The 16918-nt window shown below is 39.6% G+C and overlaps 1 protein-coding gene across 4 annotated transcripts in view; it reads left to right on the top strand.

Moving 5' to 3' along the window:
* The first annotated feature begins 2556 nt into the window (after positions 1–2556).
* Positions 2557–16918, top strand: part of LOC122082325 (protein EXPORTIN 1A-like) — a 52709-nt gene continuing 38347 nt past the window's right edge. For 3 of the 4 annotated variants that reach the window (XR_006141280.1, XR_006141281.1, XM_042649811.1), the window contains exons 1-7: positions 2558–2972; positions 3703–3819; positions 9496–9588; positions 9714–9785; positions 11937–12044; positions 12167–12249; positions 16691–16832. Coding sequence is in view for 2 of the 4 variants with exons in the window: in XM_042649811.1 (XP_042505745.1) it covers positions 2874–2972; positions 3703–3819; positions 9496–9588; positions 9714–9785; positions 11937–12044; positions 12167–12249; positions 16691–16832 (714 nt within the window). In the remaining 2 variants the exon portion in view is untranslated. Of the gene's footprint in view, positions 2973–3702; positions 3820–9495; positions 9589–9713; positions 9786–11936; positions 12045–12166; positions 12250–16690; positions 16833–16918 lie in introns of all 4 variants that reach the window. The other variant, XM_042649812.1, reaches the window with a different exon arrangement.

Below are 16918 nucleotides of genomic sequence, written 5' to 3'. Positions count from 1 at the left end.
CCATTTAGGGGGAAGCAGTGGTCACGGTTGTTGGGTCACTATGGCGGTTAGACATACACCCAGCTGGTTATTAGGACAGTCGGCAACCTTGATGGTATATTCAAGAGGGCCAATCGTACTACTTTTAAACTGCTGAAGTCAGCACCTTTACTTTCTGTCATTTACTTTTATGTTGAGAGCCGGTGGTTAGCATGCTTTACTTTTTCGAGTACTCACGGTGGGCCTTCTCCGATAGCCCTATAGGCGTATCGCGGGATGGAGTTCGCGGCTCGTACCCGGAGTATACGCGCACTGTGGTTGTAGTAGCACTAAACCAAAGACTTAGTAATGTTGTTTAGGTAGATGTGATTTAAAATGAATTGCATAGCATATAGTGCATATAGTTGTGATTGTTGTGTGGACTGTTGTGTGGTCCTTCTTTTCACTTACTGAGCTAGTGAACTCATCTCACGTGTACACCTCTTTTAGATGATTTTACAGGTCACCAGCTTGAAGATCAAGGGTCGGGCCCCACAGTTGAATTCCCCGAGGAGGATTGGTGGGTCCCCGAGGAATATGAGCACGGCACGGATTGCTCGTGCGAGGGCTGTGCTGCGGGACCGCAGTATTGACATCGCGCTGGGTTTTACTTTTTGATTATTTTGATGACCCCTTTTTGTGTACTTGATATGTGAATTGTTATTCTTTCTGTGTAAATAACATGTCTGCGGGCCCACATGTATTTATCTATATACTACAATTCGGGTATCAAGTATATTGGGGGTATTTACAGGTAAATTAAGTCTTCCACTGAACTTTTGAATGATTATCTCAGTTGTGTGTATGCTGTGGTTGGGTACTGTATCAGATGATCCTGGCAGGTTTGGGTTAACCGGAGTTAACCCGATCACCGGTCCAGTTCTGTGTGAACGGGGTGTGACAGTACAGCTTTAGCGCAACAAAACTTTTTTTCCCTTTCTTAGTCGTGTAGATATATTCATTGATTAGATAATAGACGATCAAGCTTGTCAATCTATAAGGCCATCATAAAATGATTTGTTTAGGTATGCAATTTATGATTTCCATGTTCCAAAAACTCTGTGTTAAAAAAAAGAAAGAAAAAGTATTTAAAGCATAGAAAAAGAAAAAGCATTTAAAGCATAGAAAAACATCGAAAAAGAAAGATAGCTATTGCAATACATCCTTCTCCTCTTCCATGTAATAGGGGTACCTAATCACTTGGTGTGTAAAAAACATTATTGATACACGCTTATCTAACATCTATATCATTAAGTAATTGAATAAATGCCACTATAACACGTTGCAAGGAGGCATAGTTGTTTAACTTTAAAAGTTAGCGAATTATGGCTAGTATTGCGAGACACTCTCTAAATGAACATTTTGTAAAGCATCCCACTTGTATGCCTCACAACCTTAAATATGACAAGGGTTCGGTATGTTGCTTGGTATCTATATATGCCTCACCTATTGGGGGGTGCAAGACGATTTATCAAATAAGAAGACAAGGAGAAAGAAGTGAAAACATATGAAAGGGGAATGTGAGAGGGAGAGGGAGAGGGGGAGGAGAGAAACCATGAGAGATGATGGTACACCCTTGATACACATAATATTAGCTTGACCAATGAATAGCCACCCAGTGGCAAGGGATCAAGCCAAACTCATGATTGATCAAAGGACATGATAAACGATTTAGAGGTCAGAACCAACTCCCCCACGTCCTAACAAACCAGGTAATTCTCCATGAAGTCAGTTTCAATCAAGATAAATGATACCGTTAGCCTTTTATACGTGGACTCAGGTCTACGTGGATTGAGGTGTTTCCTCATTCATCCTATAAATAGATGAATAGTACCTATCCTATAAATAGATGAATAGTACCCTAGGTATGCAAATCACTTCTTCACATGTCCTACTCTCTTGTTTCTTAACCTTTTTACAGTTATTTGTCCGAAATTTTGAATAAGACATTAAAGAGTCCTCATCAAGAAGGATCAGGATCCTCGCCCAAGTCGTGCCTATAGCTACTTGAGCGATTGATACGTATCCAGGCATTGATCCACAATTGTGCTTTTACCGATCAGAACAGAGGCACCACCTTTAGAACCATTAGATTAACGCCTGAACACATGTTGATCATTCAGGTAGCTATGGACCGACCTGAATAATCAGCACTCAATAGAGGAGCCGGATCCCGTCAATAATCTCTCTCTCGTCGATTGATGCTATGTGTGTAGCTCTCTTGTCGATTGATGCTGTGTGTAGGCAGTTCATGCGATCCCGCCGTCCCGGTAGAATTCTACGGCAATAACCCTAATAGTCTATTCCGTTTAATCAATTGAGAATTAATCTGACTTGGGCCGCTTTTCGCCTTTTCCTAGACTTAATGGCAATTCTTGCAATTTTTTTCAAAACTCAGTGCATTTCCAATCTCTATCCTCCAACAATTCCCTAATTTCCTGCTCCATTTTATATTTATGGACAAAAATATAATTAGAGATTTGGAGGACCCCGACGTTTTATACAGTGTATATCACCCTGGTCTCAAACACCGCAGCGAACTATAAACAAATAAAAGAGGAGGGAAGGGGTGGGAAAAGAACCACTTCAAAGTCTCTCTCTCTCTCTCTCTCTCTCTCTCTCTCTCTCTTTCTTTCTTTCTTTCAAACTGTCTATCACTCACTCTTTCTGCTTCTTTCCGGAACTCTCAGTTCAAACCTCTTACGGAGAATTAGGGTTTACGAGGGATCCCTGCCTCTGCTGTTTGCTAGGGTTTTGGAGCTCGATTTGGAGGAGATTTTGAGGATTATTAAAGGCTTGAAAAACTCTTAAGAGTAGCGTTGTTTTTTTTTTTTTTTTTCTTCTGGTGTTCATCCATGGCAGCTGAAAAGCTCAGGGATTTGAGTCAGCCGATCGATGTGGCATTACTCGATGCCACTGTTGCGGCGTTCTATGGAACGGGATCTAAGGATGAGGTGAGGTTGTTTGGTTATGTTTTTTTTTTTTTTCCGATTATTTTTTGTTAATGAAATGAAGCTCCCGATTCCTTACTTCGTCGCTGTGTCGAAGTTCTGGTTGGGGAATCTTATTGAAGTGGGAAGAGGTTTTGAGTTGGATTCTACTGTAGGTGGAATAGAATGCGTTTTCCCTCTTGTTATGGAAACATTTGCGTAGCTGACGATTTCCTTGGAATATTCAGTCCTCTTGTGCATTTTCTTTGCTGGAATTTTCCATATTTTTTTTTTAACGAGGGTAATGCAATTTTATTCTTATTCCCCCCCCCCCCCCTTCCCAACTGAGGTGGAAGGTTAGTGAAAGGTTAAATCCTTGTAAATGCGATTGCCCTTTTTAGGTTTTCTTTCTACTGAAAATTCAGGTTTTCAGAAGGAAGTGAGTTTGAACTACTGTATATACTCCTGAAGTTCCATTACTGAAAAGTCGATTACTTTCTCCCACTGTAATCTCCTGGGGTCGACATTTGTTTGAGTTGGTTGGTTTGATGATGAAATGGTGCTGCTTTGTAAAAACCATTGTATTAATAGTTGCAGACTCACTTCTCCTGAAATTCCATAGGACATTAGTTCCTCTTTTGCAGAGTTAGGTCCAGGATTTATAGTTTACTGGAAGCTTCTTCCTTGACTATTGTGAATTATATCAACTATTAAATGTTTGAGGTAGTTTTACCTGCTTTTTTTTTGGTGGCAGAGGACAGCTGCAGACCAGATTTTGAGGGAGTTGCAAAACAACCCTGAGATGTGGTTGCAAGTCGTTCACATTCTTCAAAACTCACAAAACCTTAACACTAAGTTCTTTGCGCTCCAGGTTGGTTTATTGTCCATTTTATTCTTTTATTGGATGTTAATATTTGATATATATGTATCTAAACTGAACAAAATTATAGTGTCAGTGCTGTGGTTTTCCTGTTACGAGGCATTTTTGTTCTTGCCAATGGGTTTTGAGGCATTTGGATGAAGGTTGATGGGACTGGGTCTTGGTGGGTGATATAGGTCAAGTGACGCATTCCACGCCTCTCAATTTCAAGGGGATGAGGTAGGATGAGTGAGGTTTATCTTAGTACTTGAATGTGAAAATTCAAGAGGTGGCCGGTTGATAGAGAATACCTGTCAATGCTGCTTGTAGATGTTGCTAAATTGGTAGGTTTTGACTGAATCCTGAATGAGATCCTGGAATTTTTGATGAATTCTTGGATTTAATTCAAAGTATTGAGATCTTTGATTCAATTCAAGAATCTGAAAATTCTTACTGACCATACGGCATAGATGAGCTATACCAATCAAACTTCAAGGAAAATCACGTAACTGAGGTTTTGTTTGGAAAATGAGTCCATTTAAGCAACAAAAGCATAGTGCTGGTCGAATACAGTGGGGAACAGATCAATAGCTGAAAGAAATAAGGATAAACAGATATGTTCTTGAATCCAAACAATTGCTCAGAATCCCAGAATTCAATATACCAACATAAATCTTAAATATGAGAGTAAAAACAAGAGGATGATAGCTGTACCTGCAGAGTAGCTACAGCCTGCCAATAATTAGTTTCTGCAGCCATCAAGCGATAGAATCCCAGCAGGAAGCCAGAGATCTTTATTTGAAACAAAAAACTGAAAAACATAATTCCTTTATGGCGGATATTCACAGAACCCTTTTTAGTTTTTGCTTTTACATGGATAAAAAACTCTATATGGTCCCTATCTAATCCTATAGAAAAAGAATCCATAGTGTTTTTTTCTGTAAGTATGGACACTCCTACTGACACTAAGATGGCGGCTGTTCTTGTTGTGGACCATTCTTTTGTAACTATTTTATGTGGGTGAGTTAAAAACCAAAAAAAGATAATGTAACGTGAATTTTTTCCCCTTTTGTTTATTTCTCTTTATCGGGGCCCTTTGATCTTAAAGTGCCAACCAATTAGTAAGTCACCTGATTCTCAATGCCACTTCTAGTGAACCATCCTTAATCCTCCACTGGCAGAGTTAGTAAATGGTGGAACTCTACTAGAATAAGCAAATAGAAAAAGATACCTTAAAATGACCCAAATAACTTTGTCCTAAGTTCAATTACTTAGATTCTGACCCCTTCTGCGCATAGTTGTCACGCATCTAGGTGACCCAAGTGTTGGAGGGGGCCTGGACGCAAGACGACACCAACATGGTGATAAATGCGCCTGTGTTGAATATTATGAATGTGCGTATATGCCACACTCTAGTACACCGTTTTGCCAATCCAGCTATTAGTTATTTAACTTGTTCAAATTTCTTCAGTGTCTTATATCCCTGTGACTGTAAATGTCGAGAGGCACTTTATACTAGCCTAGTTTTTTTTTTTTGGGGGGGGGGGGTGGTGGGGGAATATGGAAAATTTGAACTTTGGAGTTTGGATTATGAATTTTGGCTGGGGGTCTTGCGTGCCATTGATTAGTTGTGGAGCTGGAACTTGGAAGTGTATGCTAAATATTAATGAAGGTGTGCAATCCCAGGTCATGAATGCCTGTTTTTGGATCACTGCGGGCCCACAAGAATACTAAATAGCCCAAATTAAGAGTTCAGTGATAAAACTGTAAATAATCTGAAGTCTAGGACCTCTTGAAATAAATAAAAGTAAATCTTGGGACTGAACCGTAATCTGACTTGAGGAGCCAATCTGGTATTTTAGTAAGGTTTGGGACAAATCAGATGCAATTTATGGCAGAGGGGCTTCTTAATAATATTGACAAATCTGGCCTTAAGTGACACTAACAAATTATATCTTCTTCAAGCTATTGAACAACAGGAAAGGGTGGTAGAACATGACCTGATTCAACCGAGAGTTCTCTCTCACGAAGACTCCAATCAAAATGGGATTTCAAGAGGAAATTCCTAACTCCTGATCCTCGTAAAATAATGCAGTAGCAGTCCTAAATGAAATACCAGAAGAAGTCGAAGCTTGCTGACACCAGGTCTTGCAGTTACAGTAAGAAGGGCTGAGACTCCAGATTGGTTCTCTCAACTAAAAATGCATTTTTTGCCAATACATTTCGGTTGGCCATTCACCCCGGGGGGTGAGGGGTTGCAAACAGCCATATCAAACTCTTATTGTTCAGGGAAACTTATTATTTTAGCCTATATAAAGTTATAAACATATGTAAACCATCATATTGAAAAGTCACAGAGTGGTGGTTTGGATTTGTACCCTTGGTTGGTAGTATACGTCGAACACTATTGTTACCTTGTGTAATAGTCTATTCTACACATTGTTTTAGTACTAGAAGACAGAAAATACAAGTAAAACAAGTACATTATGCATCATGAATGACTAAATGTAATGTTGATATGAGATACTACAAACTACAAAGTACATGTCTAGTGTGCCAACGCCTATGTCCCAACAATACAATATTGTGGACCCCCTCAACCCGTCGTAATGGTTAATACCAAGAAGAGTTATGTGGAGCGTTGAGCTCACTCATGGACCTATGGTGCTGACGACAATTTTTCACTGACTGTATGATAATGATAAATGCTGGCCACATCGTTGTGTGCTGGAAGACATGCTCAAAGTCCTCCACAAATTGCATTGTAAATGGCCTCATCTACATATGGAGGTAACCTATCCTAGGGAATAAGTTACCATACTGTGAAGAATCAACCACTGAGACATTGTGACTTGATGGTGTTGCCAGCATGTATGGCTGGTGGGCCGGGTAGGAGAAGAGGTTGTCCACAAAGGACAATCCAGTCTGTGAGTGCATTGAGTTGGCATTATGCTCATGCGCACTGGGAACAGATGAAAATGCATGCTGTACGCCAGTGAAGGCACCATACATGGGGTCAATGGGTCATACATATTGAATTCCTACCCAGTGTTCTTTGCAGCAAGGCATGCCACTATTTATGTCCTGTGCTGCACTAAACTAAATCCTCCGATAGTGCTAGACAAGCTATCCACGTTGATGTCCATGCTACTACAACCATCCTGCTCATCTGGTTGGGACCAACGACAAGGCCCTCTCGTGTAGCCTACATGTGAGGTGGATGGACGTGCACTGTGGTCCATATTATTTGTGGCGTGATCAAACTGGGTCAACCCTAGTGAATCGAATCAGCTCTGGGTCCACCTCTTGATCCTCTACATCATCATTGGGAGGGGTGATAGACACTGTGGTATAAGTTGTTGGGGGCAGAGGTAACGATTTTTGTGACTGAAGGATATGCGACCGAACACCCTGCAGATTCTTAGATTTTTTTTTTTTTGGGTGGGAGGGTGTTAGCCATTCTGAGTGAACCTCTTGCTCGAAGGAAAAGCCTTTGTCATCTGCATCAGTGATGGAAGATGGAGGGGGTTCTTTAGCAGATACCTCGACACATATCCTACCAAAAGCTACTCTGTCCATCTGCTAGATTCTGCCATTGGAGTAAAGGGGCCCATCATATATCCAATGATACTGAACCATGTTTCACACAGGAAATGTAGAGGAAGTCCAGGGAGGGTGATCTAGAGAGGGATGGTGGTGAGGTCTATACAGTGGTAGCAGTCTAATGCCGGAGGAAGATTGGTTTCCCCACCAACTTTGCCACAAACTCTTCTCAAGGGCATGCATCTTGTCATCTTCCTCACTGAACTTGAAGATGAAAAATCCAGTATTCATAAAGTAAGTCTCTAAAGTTCTGTGTAATTTATAAAATGTCAGACCAGGGAGTGTTGCCATTTAGCTATTTCACCATTAAGTTGCCCACCTCGGCAGAAGGCTACCTTTGAGGCCCTTACGACAGTAGATGGAACAAAATGGAGAGGGACTTTCCTGAGCAGGTGGGGGGGGGGCTTGAGAAAATAGAGAGATTCATGTCTTTCTTCCTGAGGGTTGAGGGGGAGGATGCTGTGGGGCCGAGTGGATCAGGGGAGGGAGAGGAGAGGTGCAGGAAGGTGGCTTGTGTGGTGAGGGCATCACACCAGGGAGGCTGGATATTGCAGTAGGCACATAGGGAGGGGTGCGCTCACAACAGAGGGAGAGGGGGCACTCATGGCAGGGGATAAGTTGTCTTGGTTTTAGAAATGATTGAAAGGGTTTTTTCACTTCTTGTCATAGAAATAAGGGAAGCGCTTGGTAGTCATGAGCAACACAATCTTGAATCTTGTCAAAATATTTGTAAAAAAAAAAATGTTTTTTTCCTTCATTGGCAAAGTTTGGGAGTCAAACACTACCCTTGGGATTGAATCCTATCTTTACCCCTAGCCCTTAAAGAACTACCACTAACCATTCTACCTGTCAAAAAAGGGGAAAAGAAAGAAGCTAGACAGAGAGCCTGCTTGGGGCTGGTTACACAAATCTTGTTCCATCATTCCATTATTTAGGGCCTCTTCTACTTGTGTAAAATTTTCTTTTCTTCCTGACGTCTTCAACCCAATTCATTTTGAGCATCTTCTTTCCTTCTAAACACTTTGTGCGTGCACCGTGTGAGTGGGTTTGTGTGTGGAATAACTTAGCAGTAGCTGCCGGTTTTGAGCTTAGATTCAAAACTCGGTGGCTTAGTTTTTCCTCATCAATGCCATTGAAACCTTGGAGAATATATGTGAATAATTTCAGGGCACTTTCTTTTCATTGACTTGGACATGTGTGACTAGTCAATAGAGATATTAGGAATTTGAGCTGCCAACTGAAATTGCATATTATTTTCTTGTCCGTCTGTATGGCATGCGTGGTTTAAAGTATCAGCCGTATCATACCATATTGACCGATACATATCGGTATCGGCCCTTACCCATGCGATACTACCGATACGTTACATGGAAATTTGAAAATGCATCATCGATACATACTGATACGCATCGATACATACTGATACGCACCGATACATGCCGATACAGTGTGCCACGGTCATATAATGACCAAAATGGGTCATTTTTCAGCAAAACATGATTTTTTGAGGGGGGTTTTTGTTCCAAAGTTATTACGAGCCATTTTTCTCTTTAACTAATGTGGAAATCAAGTTTGGGAACAAGGATTTTACACCCATAAACAATTACAAACCTTGGTTTTTCGATGCGATACTCTCAATTTAGTGTTTATGCATAATAAATGTTATATATAACTTTTGTTAACTGTTTTTTTTTTTTTTTAAATGCAAAAATGTGTAAAAAAGTGTTTCCTATCTATTTATGTGCGTATTTTTAGCGTATTGTAGCGTATCTCCGATACGATACCCTCCAATACGTATCTTAATTTTGGCTGACCGGTACGGAGACTGATACCGATACTTTAATCTTTGATGGCCTATCTGAAATAGAAAGTATTGTGTTGCTCCATTGCAACCTTGGTGCGATGGTAAGGTTGCTCTATTGTGACCTAAAGGTTACGGGTTCGAGTTTGGAAACAGCCTCTCCGCGATGCGGGGTTAAGGCTGCATATATTATGAGTTATGACTCTCCCCAGACCCTGCAGTGGCAGGAGCCTCGTGCACTGGGTACGCCCTTATTGTGTTGCTTTATTTGTAATTTTGTACAGGTTCTAGAAGGTGTCATCAAGTACAGATGGAATGCCTTGCCAGTTGAGCAACGAGATGGAATGAAAAATTACATATCAGAGGTCATTGTACAGGTATATGTTTCACCGTAATATTTTTTTAACTTGAGAGGGACTTTATATAACAATTTTTTCCCTGCATTAGTGTTTCACATTATGCTACCTGTATTTACCTCCACTGTTGATGTGGCTTCATATAGCTTTCAAGTAACGAAGCCTCTTTTCGGCGGGAAAGGCTTTATGTCAATAAACTCAATATCATTTTGGTCCAGGTAATATCTTCTTTCCCTCTTTCTTACTGTCTGTGTCTGTCTGTGTCTGACTTCCCCCCACCCTGGTGGATTGGGCCACTCCAGATGATTTACATTCCTGTGCTAATGTTTCTGCTTTTATTTATGTCTATTTTCACATTTTACCATGAGCAGTCATGCATAGTTGCATTTAATGATGCTTACTAGTGTACTACCATGTGATTTGTTTCTCTTATTTGCAATATCATTTTTTTTATTCTGAACTGAAGTAACATTAAGGGTAAGTGATGTAGATCAGACTTGCACAAGGAAGGGGCTGTTAGCCCCATCAAACCAAGCCCAGTCTTGGTTCAGCCAGGCCATTCCAGCCCAGATTGCAGCCCAGATTTGGGTACAGATTTGGTTTCCTCTTTGGGTCCTTCCAGCAGCCTTTCTGTCCATCGATTTCAGTTCCTGTGCAGCCCAGCTGGAGCCCCTAGAAGCTTCCTTTGTTAACACCGTGGAACCATCTGTCCAGCATCCCAATTACTGATTTAGTTTCCATTCTTGGAATTTGAGCACAGCAGGCAACTTTCTCCATGGAGTGCATCTTTTCTCAGCACAGAAGAATCTCCTAAAGTTCTTTGCATCTGTTCCTTATTTAGCTCCAAGAGAAGGCTTCAACAGCTCCATCGACCCAATCTCCATGCAGCACCAAAACCATAGAACACTGTTCACAAAGTTATTGTTCACATGAACAGTATTCCTACAAATTTGGTTACCACAAGATCTTCCAAGATTCATACAACTGTCCTTTAGAAGACTCTTAAAGTTCTTTACAGCTGTTCCTTATTTAGCTCCAAGAGAAGGCTTCAACAGCTCCATCGACTCAATCTCTATGCAGCTCCAAAACCATAAAACACTGTTCATGTGAATAGTAACTCTTGCAAATTTGGTTACCAAAAGATCTTCCAAGATTCATACAACTGCCCTTTAGTTGATGGAAAGTAACCTCTAGAAGAAGAACTACAGCAACTTGCTTCTACAATAAGAATTTTTTGTATTTTTGTTATTTCCTAGTTTCCTATTTGCTAGTCAATTACTTTGCTAATTGTAACTAGGATAGTTTCTTTTTATTGTTTAGTTGTTAGTTTCTAATTTTTGTTGAGCTTGATTAGCAACTTAGACACAAATTAGAAAACCCTATTTCAGTCCCTTGGTTTCCTTTTCTGTTATTGCTTTATGTCCAAGTTATGTAAGGCTATTTAAAGTCATTGATTATAATGAAAAAATGGAGATTGAAATTTATAAAAATTGAGTGTTTACTCATGGCTAAGGCAGCTATTACCTTGAGGAGCGAGATATCCAAAAATCTGAGGGGTGAGATGCCCATTCCCTATTTCATCTTCCACCCTTCTCAACCCTCAATCAATTCTTTTTCTTTTCCTTTTTATTTGTTTGCTGTGAGAGAGTGTTTGAGTGATCGTTACATGCTTGTTAAAGTTCAGAAGTTCCATCGAAAGAGCAGTTGAAGGACTGTAGTTGCTGTATTGCAGAACTTTCATAAAGTTTCCTTTTTAATTCTTCAAGCATAAGTTCCCAACTAGCCATCAGTTGAGGCTCATCTTTTGAAGGATATTTGGACATCACTCGAGGGACCTTTGCTCCAAATTTAAGGTTTACTGGAGGATGAAATCTCAAGATATCAAAAGTTGTCAAAAGTTTCCTAATTAATGTTAACAGCATAACTCTCAATTTAACCATCAGAATAGGCTCATCTTTTGAGGGCTTGTTGACCTATGTAGCACCTTCATCTACTCCAAGTTTCAGCTCCATCTAAGCTATAGTTTGTGAGATCTCAGATCTCATATTTCTTCCTGTTCAGGTAGATTTTTCAGATCCTGCCTGGGATTAGGTCCTTTGTGATTTTAGTCTTACATTAATAAGTTTGCAAGGTAGAGTGCATTTTTGTTCTTTGGCATGCAATTTTGTTTTAATATACATCTACCTTCCTGGTTGAGCCCGCTGTTGTTGCTCTAGTCAAATATTTGATTAATAATTAGCTGGCTCAGTTGTACCTTTAATTATGGGTTCGGATTATCTGGCCCAGTTGGGCCTTTAATTGGTTTGCTCCTTATATTTTGGAATTACTCATCAATGTGGTTTTTTCTTTTGTGCCATCTGAAAATGCAGATTTTGAAACATGAGTGGCCAGCCAGATGGCGAAGTTTTATTCCAGATCTTGTCTCAGCAGCAAAGACTAGTGAAACCATATGTGAAAACTGCATGGCTATATTAAAGGTAATTCCTTATTCTTGCAAAGACTAGGTGAGGAATGCATGATTATATTAAAGGCAATCATTCCTTATTCTTTTTGGATGGTATCTAAGGCATTTGCCTATGACGTGGTTTTTGTTTTGCAGCTTTTAAGTGAAGAAGTTTTTGATTTCTCAAGAGGGGAGATGACTCAACAGAAGATCAAAGAACTTAAACAGTCATTAAACAGGTAATTGTGCTTATATCCTTGATATGCTTTGTAATTATGTAGTTTGATGTAGTTTTCTCTGATGCTTTTTGTTTTTTTTTTTTTTTTTTTTTGTTTTTGTAAGACAATGAATAGTACTGGTATCCTAAACAATTTTTTTTGTGATATATTCTTTCTTGCCACTTCTTCTTGTTGTCACTGATTATATATAGCTGAAAATATAATTACCAACTTCAAGCATTGTTGTCTCATATCACTTGTAGAGCACAGAGCTTAGTTTTGGAAGAAGTGGGACTGTAGCTCTTCTATGTTGAAAATGGTTCCGTGATCCCTACTCTGCACTACTTTTACCCTGAGACTGCGTTGAAGTTACACTGTCACTGAGAAGGGTAGTGAATCAGCGATGCAAAGTCTCTAACAAACTTCTCACCATTTAGGGGAATATCACAAGTCGAACATACACACATTCATACAGCCATAACAAAGCAAAAAAGACAAAAGCATCCATTTGACAAGATATAACGTGGTTCACTGATTTAGCTACGTCCTTGGTGCAAATGGCTACTTGGGCTACAACCAAATCTAGCTTGGGTATAATGCACGATACACTTCAGTTCAGCAGCACCCACTGCTAGGAGTACAATTTCGTAGCACCAACTACATGATGCAGTTGGGCGTGGGAAAATTTGATGTTAATTCAGTATTTTGATTATTAATTTGTTTCCTAATTGTTACAGTAGGGTGTCCAAGTAAGTTGGGAGATTTTATTTCAGTTGCTAATTTAGGTTAGTTTCTATGTTAATTAGTTTCCACTGTTAGGTTTTGATTTTCCTTTTTATAGCCCTGTAACATGATAGAGAAAGACAGATTTTAAGAATTGAAATTTGATTGCGGTATTTGGCTTGAAATCATGGCTGCCGAGAGGCTTGTATATCCCTTCCTCCTTTGATCTTCTTTTTCTTCTTCTTCCTTGTTTTCTTGCTGTACTTTCTCTTTTCTGGAACTACTCTGTCTGGACTAACCCAACAGCCCTTCAGTTGGATTAAAACCTTCTTGAAAGCCATCCATTAATTCTGAAACTTTGAGCGAAGGATGTACTAACCTGGACGATCAGAAATCCTAGGGTTTTGGTGGCTGAAATCCCTCCCACTGAGAATACCAACCTTTCCATTCATGGCGGAACCTGCTACTGTCGCTGATCCCATGTTTCAGAAACCTGCAATCCAGCTCTGCCTGATCTCTCGAACTGTTATGTTTTGGATCAACTCGGCGGGCCTAGGAAAAAACGGATCTGGAGATTAAGAGCTGTTGAAAGAGATTCCAAGGGCTGAAGCTCGATTTCTTCTTTTGGTGTTCAACGTGACTCCCTTGGCTGCCGTGAGGTTGAAGACAACCTAAAATCAGAATCATGGGCTTGCTTATTTAAAAAAGGGGCTCTTTCTTTTGTCCATTATTCTGCTTCGTCTTTTGTGTTTCACAAATACCCCTACTTTTCTCCCTTTTTACCCCAACCTTTGCCTTAATTTTGCTTCCTAAGTTATCCCTTCACAGTAATTCTTAATTCCCATCATATCCCATTGTTTACTTTAACTTCCACTTATCCTTTTAAGATCCCCTTTATTTACAAGCCTGCTACCCTATTACATGATTCCAAATATTTGCAATTCTTCCATTCTATTCTTGGGTTGAGTTATTTCATAATTGGGTGGGCCCCTAAGCAATCCGATTCCAGCTTTTGGAACACGGTTCCGCATCACAAGAAGGACACCAACCTCTGATTTAGTAGCTCCCGCTGCAAGGAACACCAACCCCTCTATCAAGTACCCACTTGCAAAATGACATACAAAGACATTACCTACAATCAAAGCATACAAGTATATGAAAGAGGACAAAACCAGTAGGTTACTTACAACCAAGTTGCTTCTTCCTTTTTTCCACTCAAACTCTTCCCCTCTCACTTCTAGAGCTTCAATCAATCATTCAATGATGACTTGAAAGCTTCTTGTGACTTCCCAAGAAATCATTGGCTTGGTCTCAACCTCTTTTCTTCTTTCCTCCTCAACCCTTGATGATTTCACTGTGAAACATGTAGAATCCCTCTCACGCTATGACAATCGATGACTTCAATGAATGGCTTCAAGGATCTCTTCTAGGGTTTTTCTTCTTGGAGATTCTCTTCCTCTTCTCTCTGCTGAGTGGGGTTCTCTATATTCAGGAGTCACTCTAAATCACTCTTAATTTCTCAAAAAACCTCTCCTTAGTTATATTTCATGGAATTATTGGTGATATATGTGACCTACAATGGCCCCACACTTAAAAACCATGAAATGGGGTTTTCAGTCTGTAGCCAGTTGTCCGCCTTCCCTAGGGACAAACTTCTTATAATTTGGGAAACATAGACCGGACAATATCTTGTTGACTGGACTCCAACCGGTTTTCGCTAAAAGCAGCATATCTCTCTCTCCCAAACTTGGATTGACGTGATTCTTGCGCCATATTAAAGCTAACTTTTTCAATTTTCATATTTTGAGGTTCAACCTAGAATGAGTGCACGTGGTCTGAAATCGAGCTTGAGTCTGATGGATGTGTAAACAACGGCTTCTTGAAGCTCTCAGACCATGTCTGATGTTCTAGCCATAATTTTCAACTCCGATATAGAATCAGCCTTATTCAAGTTCCATTTGAAAGATAGCTTGATTTACAACTCTCATGTTTACCATTCAAGGATCTATGAACCGATGCGAAGATATAAGGGAATCTATTTACTGCCCAGACATGAAACTTGCAATCTGCAGCATAACTTGGTTCAAACATTGCATCCATAAGCTACCAAGACCAAGTGAGTGTCCAGGTGAGTGTGGATTGACTGAGGGTTTTGACAACAATGATGACACTTTGTTCAATAACAAAAACTTGCTCAACGGACTGCTGTTATTGCTTGAAATGTGGGACATCCCAGTTAGGAAATGTAGACATGCTTTAGGAAATTGAATATATAATTTTCTGGTTTACGTAAATTTATTATCTTTGTCCATTTATATCCCAATTCCTTCCCTAGATCGTATAATTGTTAGAGGAAACTCAGTGTGGAGCTATGAGAGTCTTTGTATGATGGTCCATTAATCTATGTGGAGTCAATTTTGTTTTGGTTTTGTTGTCTGGTACTGGGAATATACTATTTGTTCTTTACTCTCTTGCCAGGATTTCTTTCTTATCTTAGTGGGAACAAGCAGTTGTCAGGATGTGCAGATCTTGATTCCTGAAGCTTCCAAATAATTTAGGCCGCAGTGGTAGGACTGAATTTGGTGTCCTTGTTTATTTTGTTATTTTGTCAACCTGAGTTATTAATAAAGGGGAGCTGCATGCAAGGTGCCAAGGCATTCTTGTTCCCCACAAGGCATGCACATGCCTAAGTGATGTGAGGTGCAGTTTAAAAAAAAAAAATATAATAAGTATTAAATTGCTTAGAAGTAATGTTTTCTTTTTCTTGTTTGAATAGTAATGTATTATTCATTTGTTCCCATAAATAATAAATGGTAATCCAAAATAATACACATCAATTAAAATAGTTTGACAACAAGGCTAAACCTATTTAAAGTCACAAGTAATCACCGACAAATACAATACCAAAGAAAAGAATACAAATTTAAGTTCTTTACGGAAAATCTGTCTGTAAGATAACAAAGCCTAAATTGCATTGCCTAACTAATTTTCACAATTATAGAGCAGCCTTTAATTACTCAACCAGAGCAACCTTAAGGGTCCAGTTGTAAAACAAAAAGGGGTTATGCTTTGTTTGCTTGTGTCTAGCAATCCAACCAGTGGCAGACAGGCTGTGTGCCTTTGACATAATAGTCCCAAGCGCATGGGGTGTGATATTGCTTGAGCTGCAAGCCGCAACACTCTTGTCTTAAGCTAGTGCCTCAATCATACAGTCATCAACCCTGAAGCATCTTAGCTAATCTCTTTGAATGCATTACTCTTGGATTTAGATATTATGCACAAGTTTTACTCCTTGATGTACCTCGAATGGTGTTCTAATCTTGAACAAGAAAAAATAAAAGCAAGGAATGATAATGAGGTTTTATCCGTAGTAGATGGCAGGTGGTGGGTACCCTGGAGTTTTCTTTTTTGGCTTCCAGAATTTTTTTTTTTTGGCGGGGGCAGGGTGTTTTTCGACTAATTCCTGACTGTTGATCTAATTTTGATCAACAGTTTCTTTTAAGACCTTAAACCTTTGGAAGTGCTTACTGGTTTGGGATGGTATCATCTTGCATTTGATAGTGAATAGTGAATACTTCAGTTTTGGAAGTATAATAGTTGTTCTTTGGCAGCTCTAGCTCTTTCAAGTTACAGTTGCAGGACCACTATTTGATTTTATTGTTTACTGTTTCTTATTGTTGTAAGTGCTTCCTAGTTATGTACTATAACTTGTGGATAACTTTATATGGTTTGTTTGCAGTGAGTTTCAGCTCATTCACGAGTTATGCTTATATGTGCTGTCAGCGGCATCTCAAAGAACTGAACTCATTCGAGCAACACTGGCTACGTTACATGCTTTCCTTTCTTGGATTCCTCTGGGCTATATTTTTGAGTCCCCACTGGTTTGTGCACTAATCAAAGTAGATTTTGGTTGTAATTTGTTTTCCTGACTAGAGATTGTACCTTGTGAGTCTGAATTTGTAAAGAG

The sequence above is a fragment of the Macadamia integrifolia genome, chromosome 6, assembly GCF_013358625.1.
Source record: "Macadamia integrifolia cultivar HAES 741 chromosome 6, SCU_Mint_v3, whole genome shotgun sequence".
NCBI classification, from domain to species: domain Eukaryota; kingdom Viridiplantae; phylum Streptophyta; class Magnoliopsida; order Proteales; family Proteaceae; genus Macadamia; species Macadamia integrifolia.
Note: the sequence above shows the minus strand (reverse complement) of the source record. Positions and strands in the feature narration are given on the sequence as shown.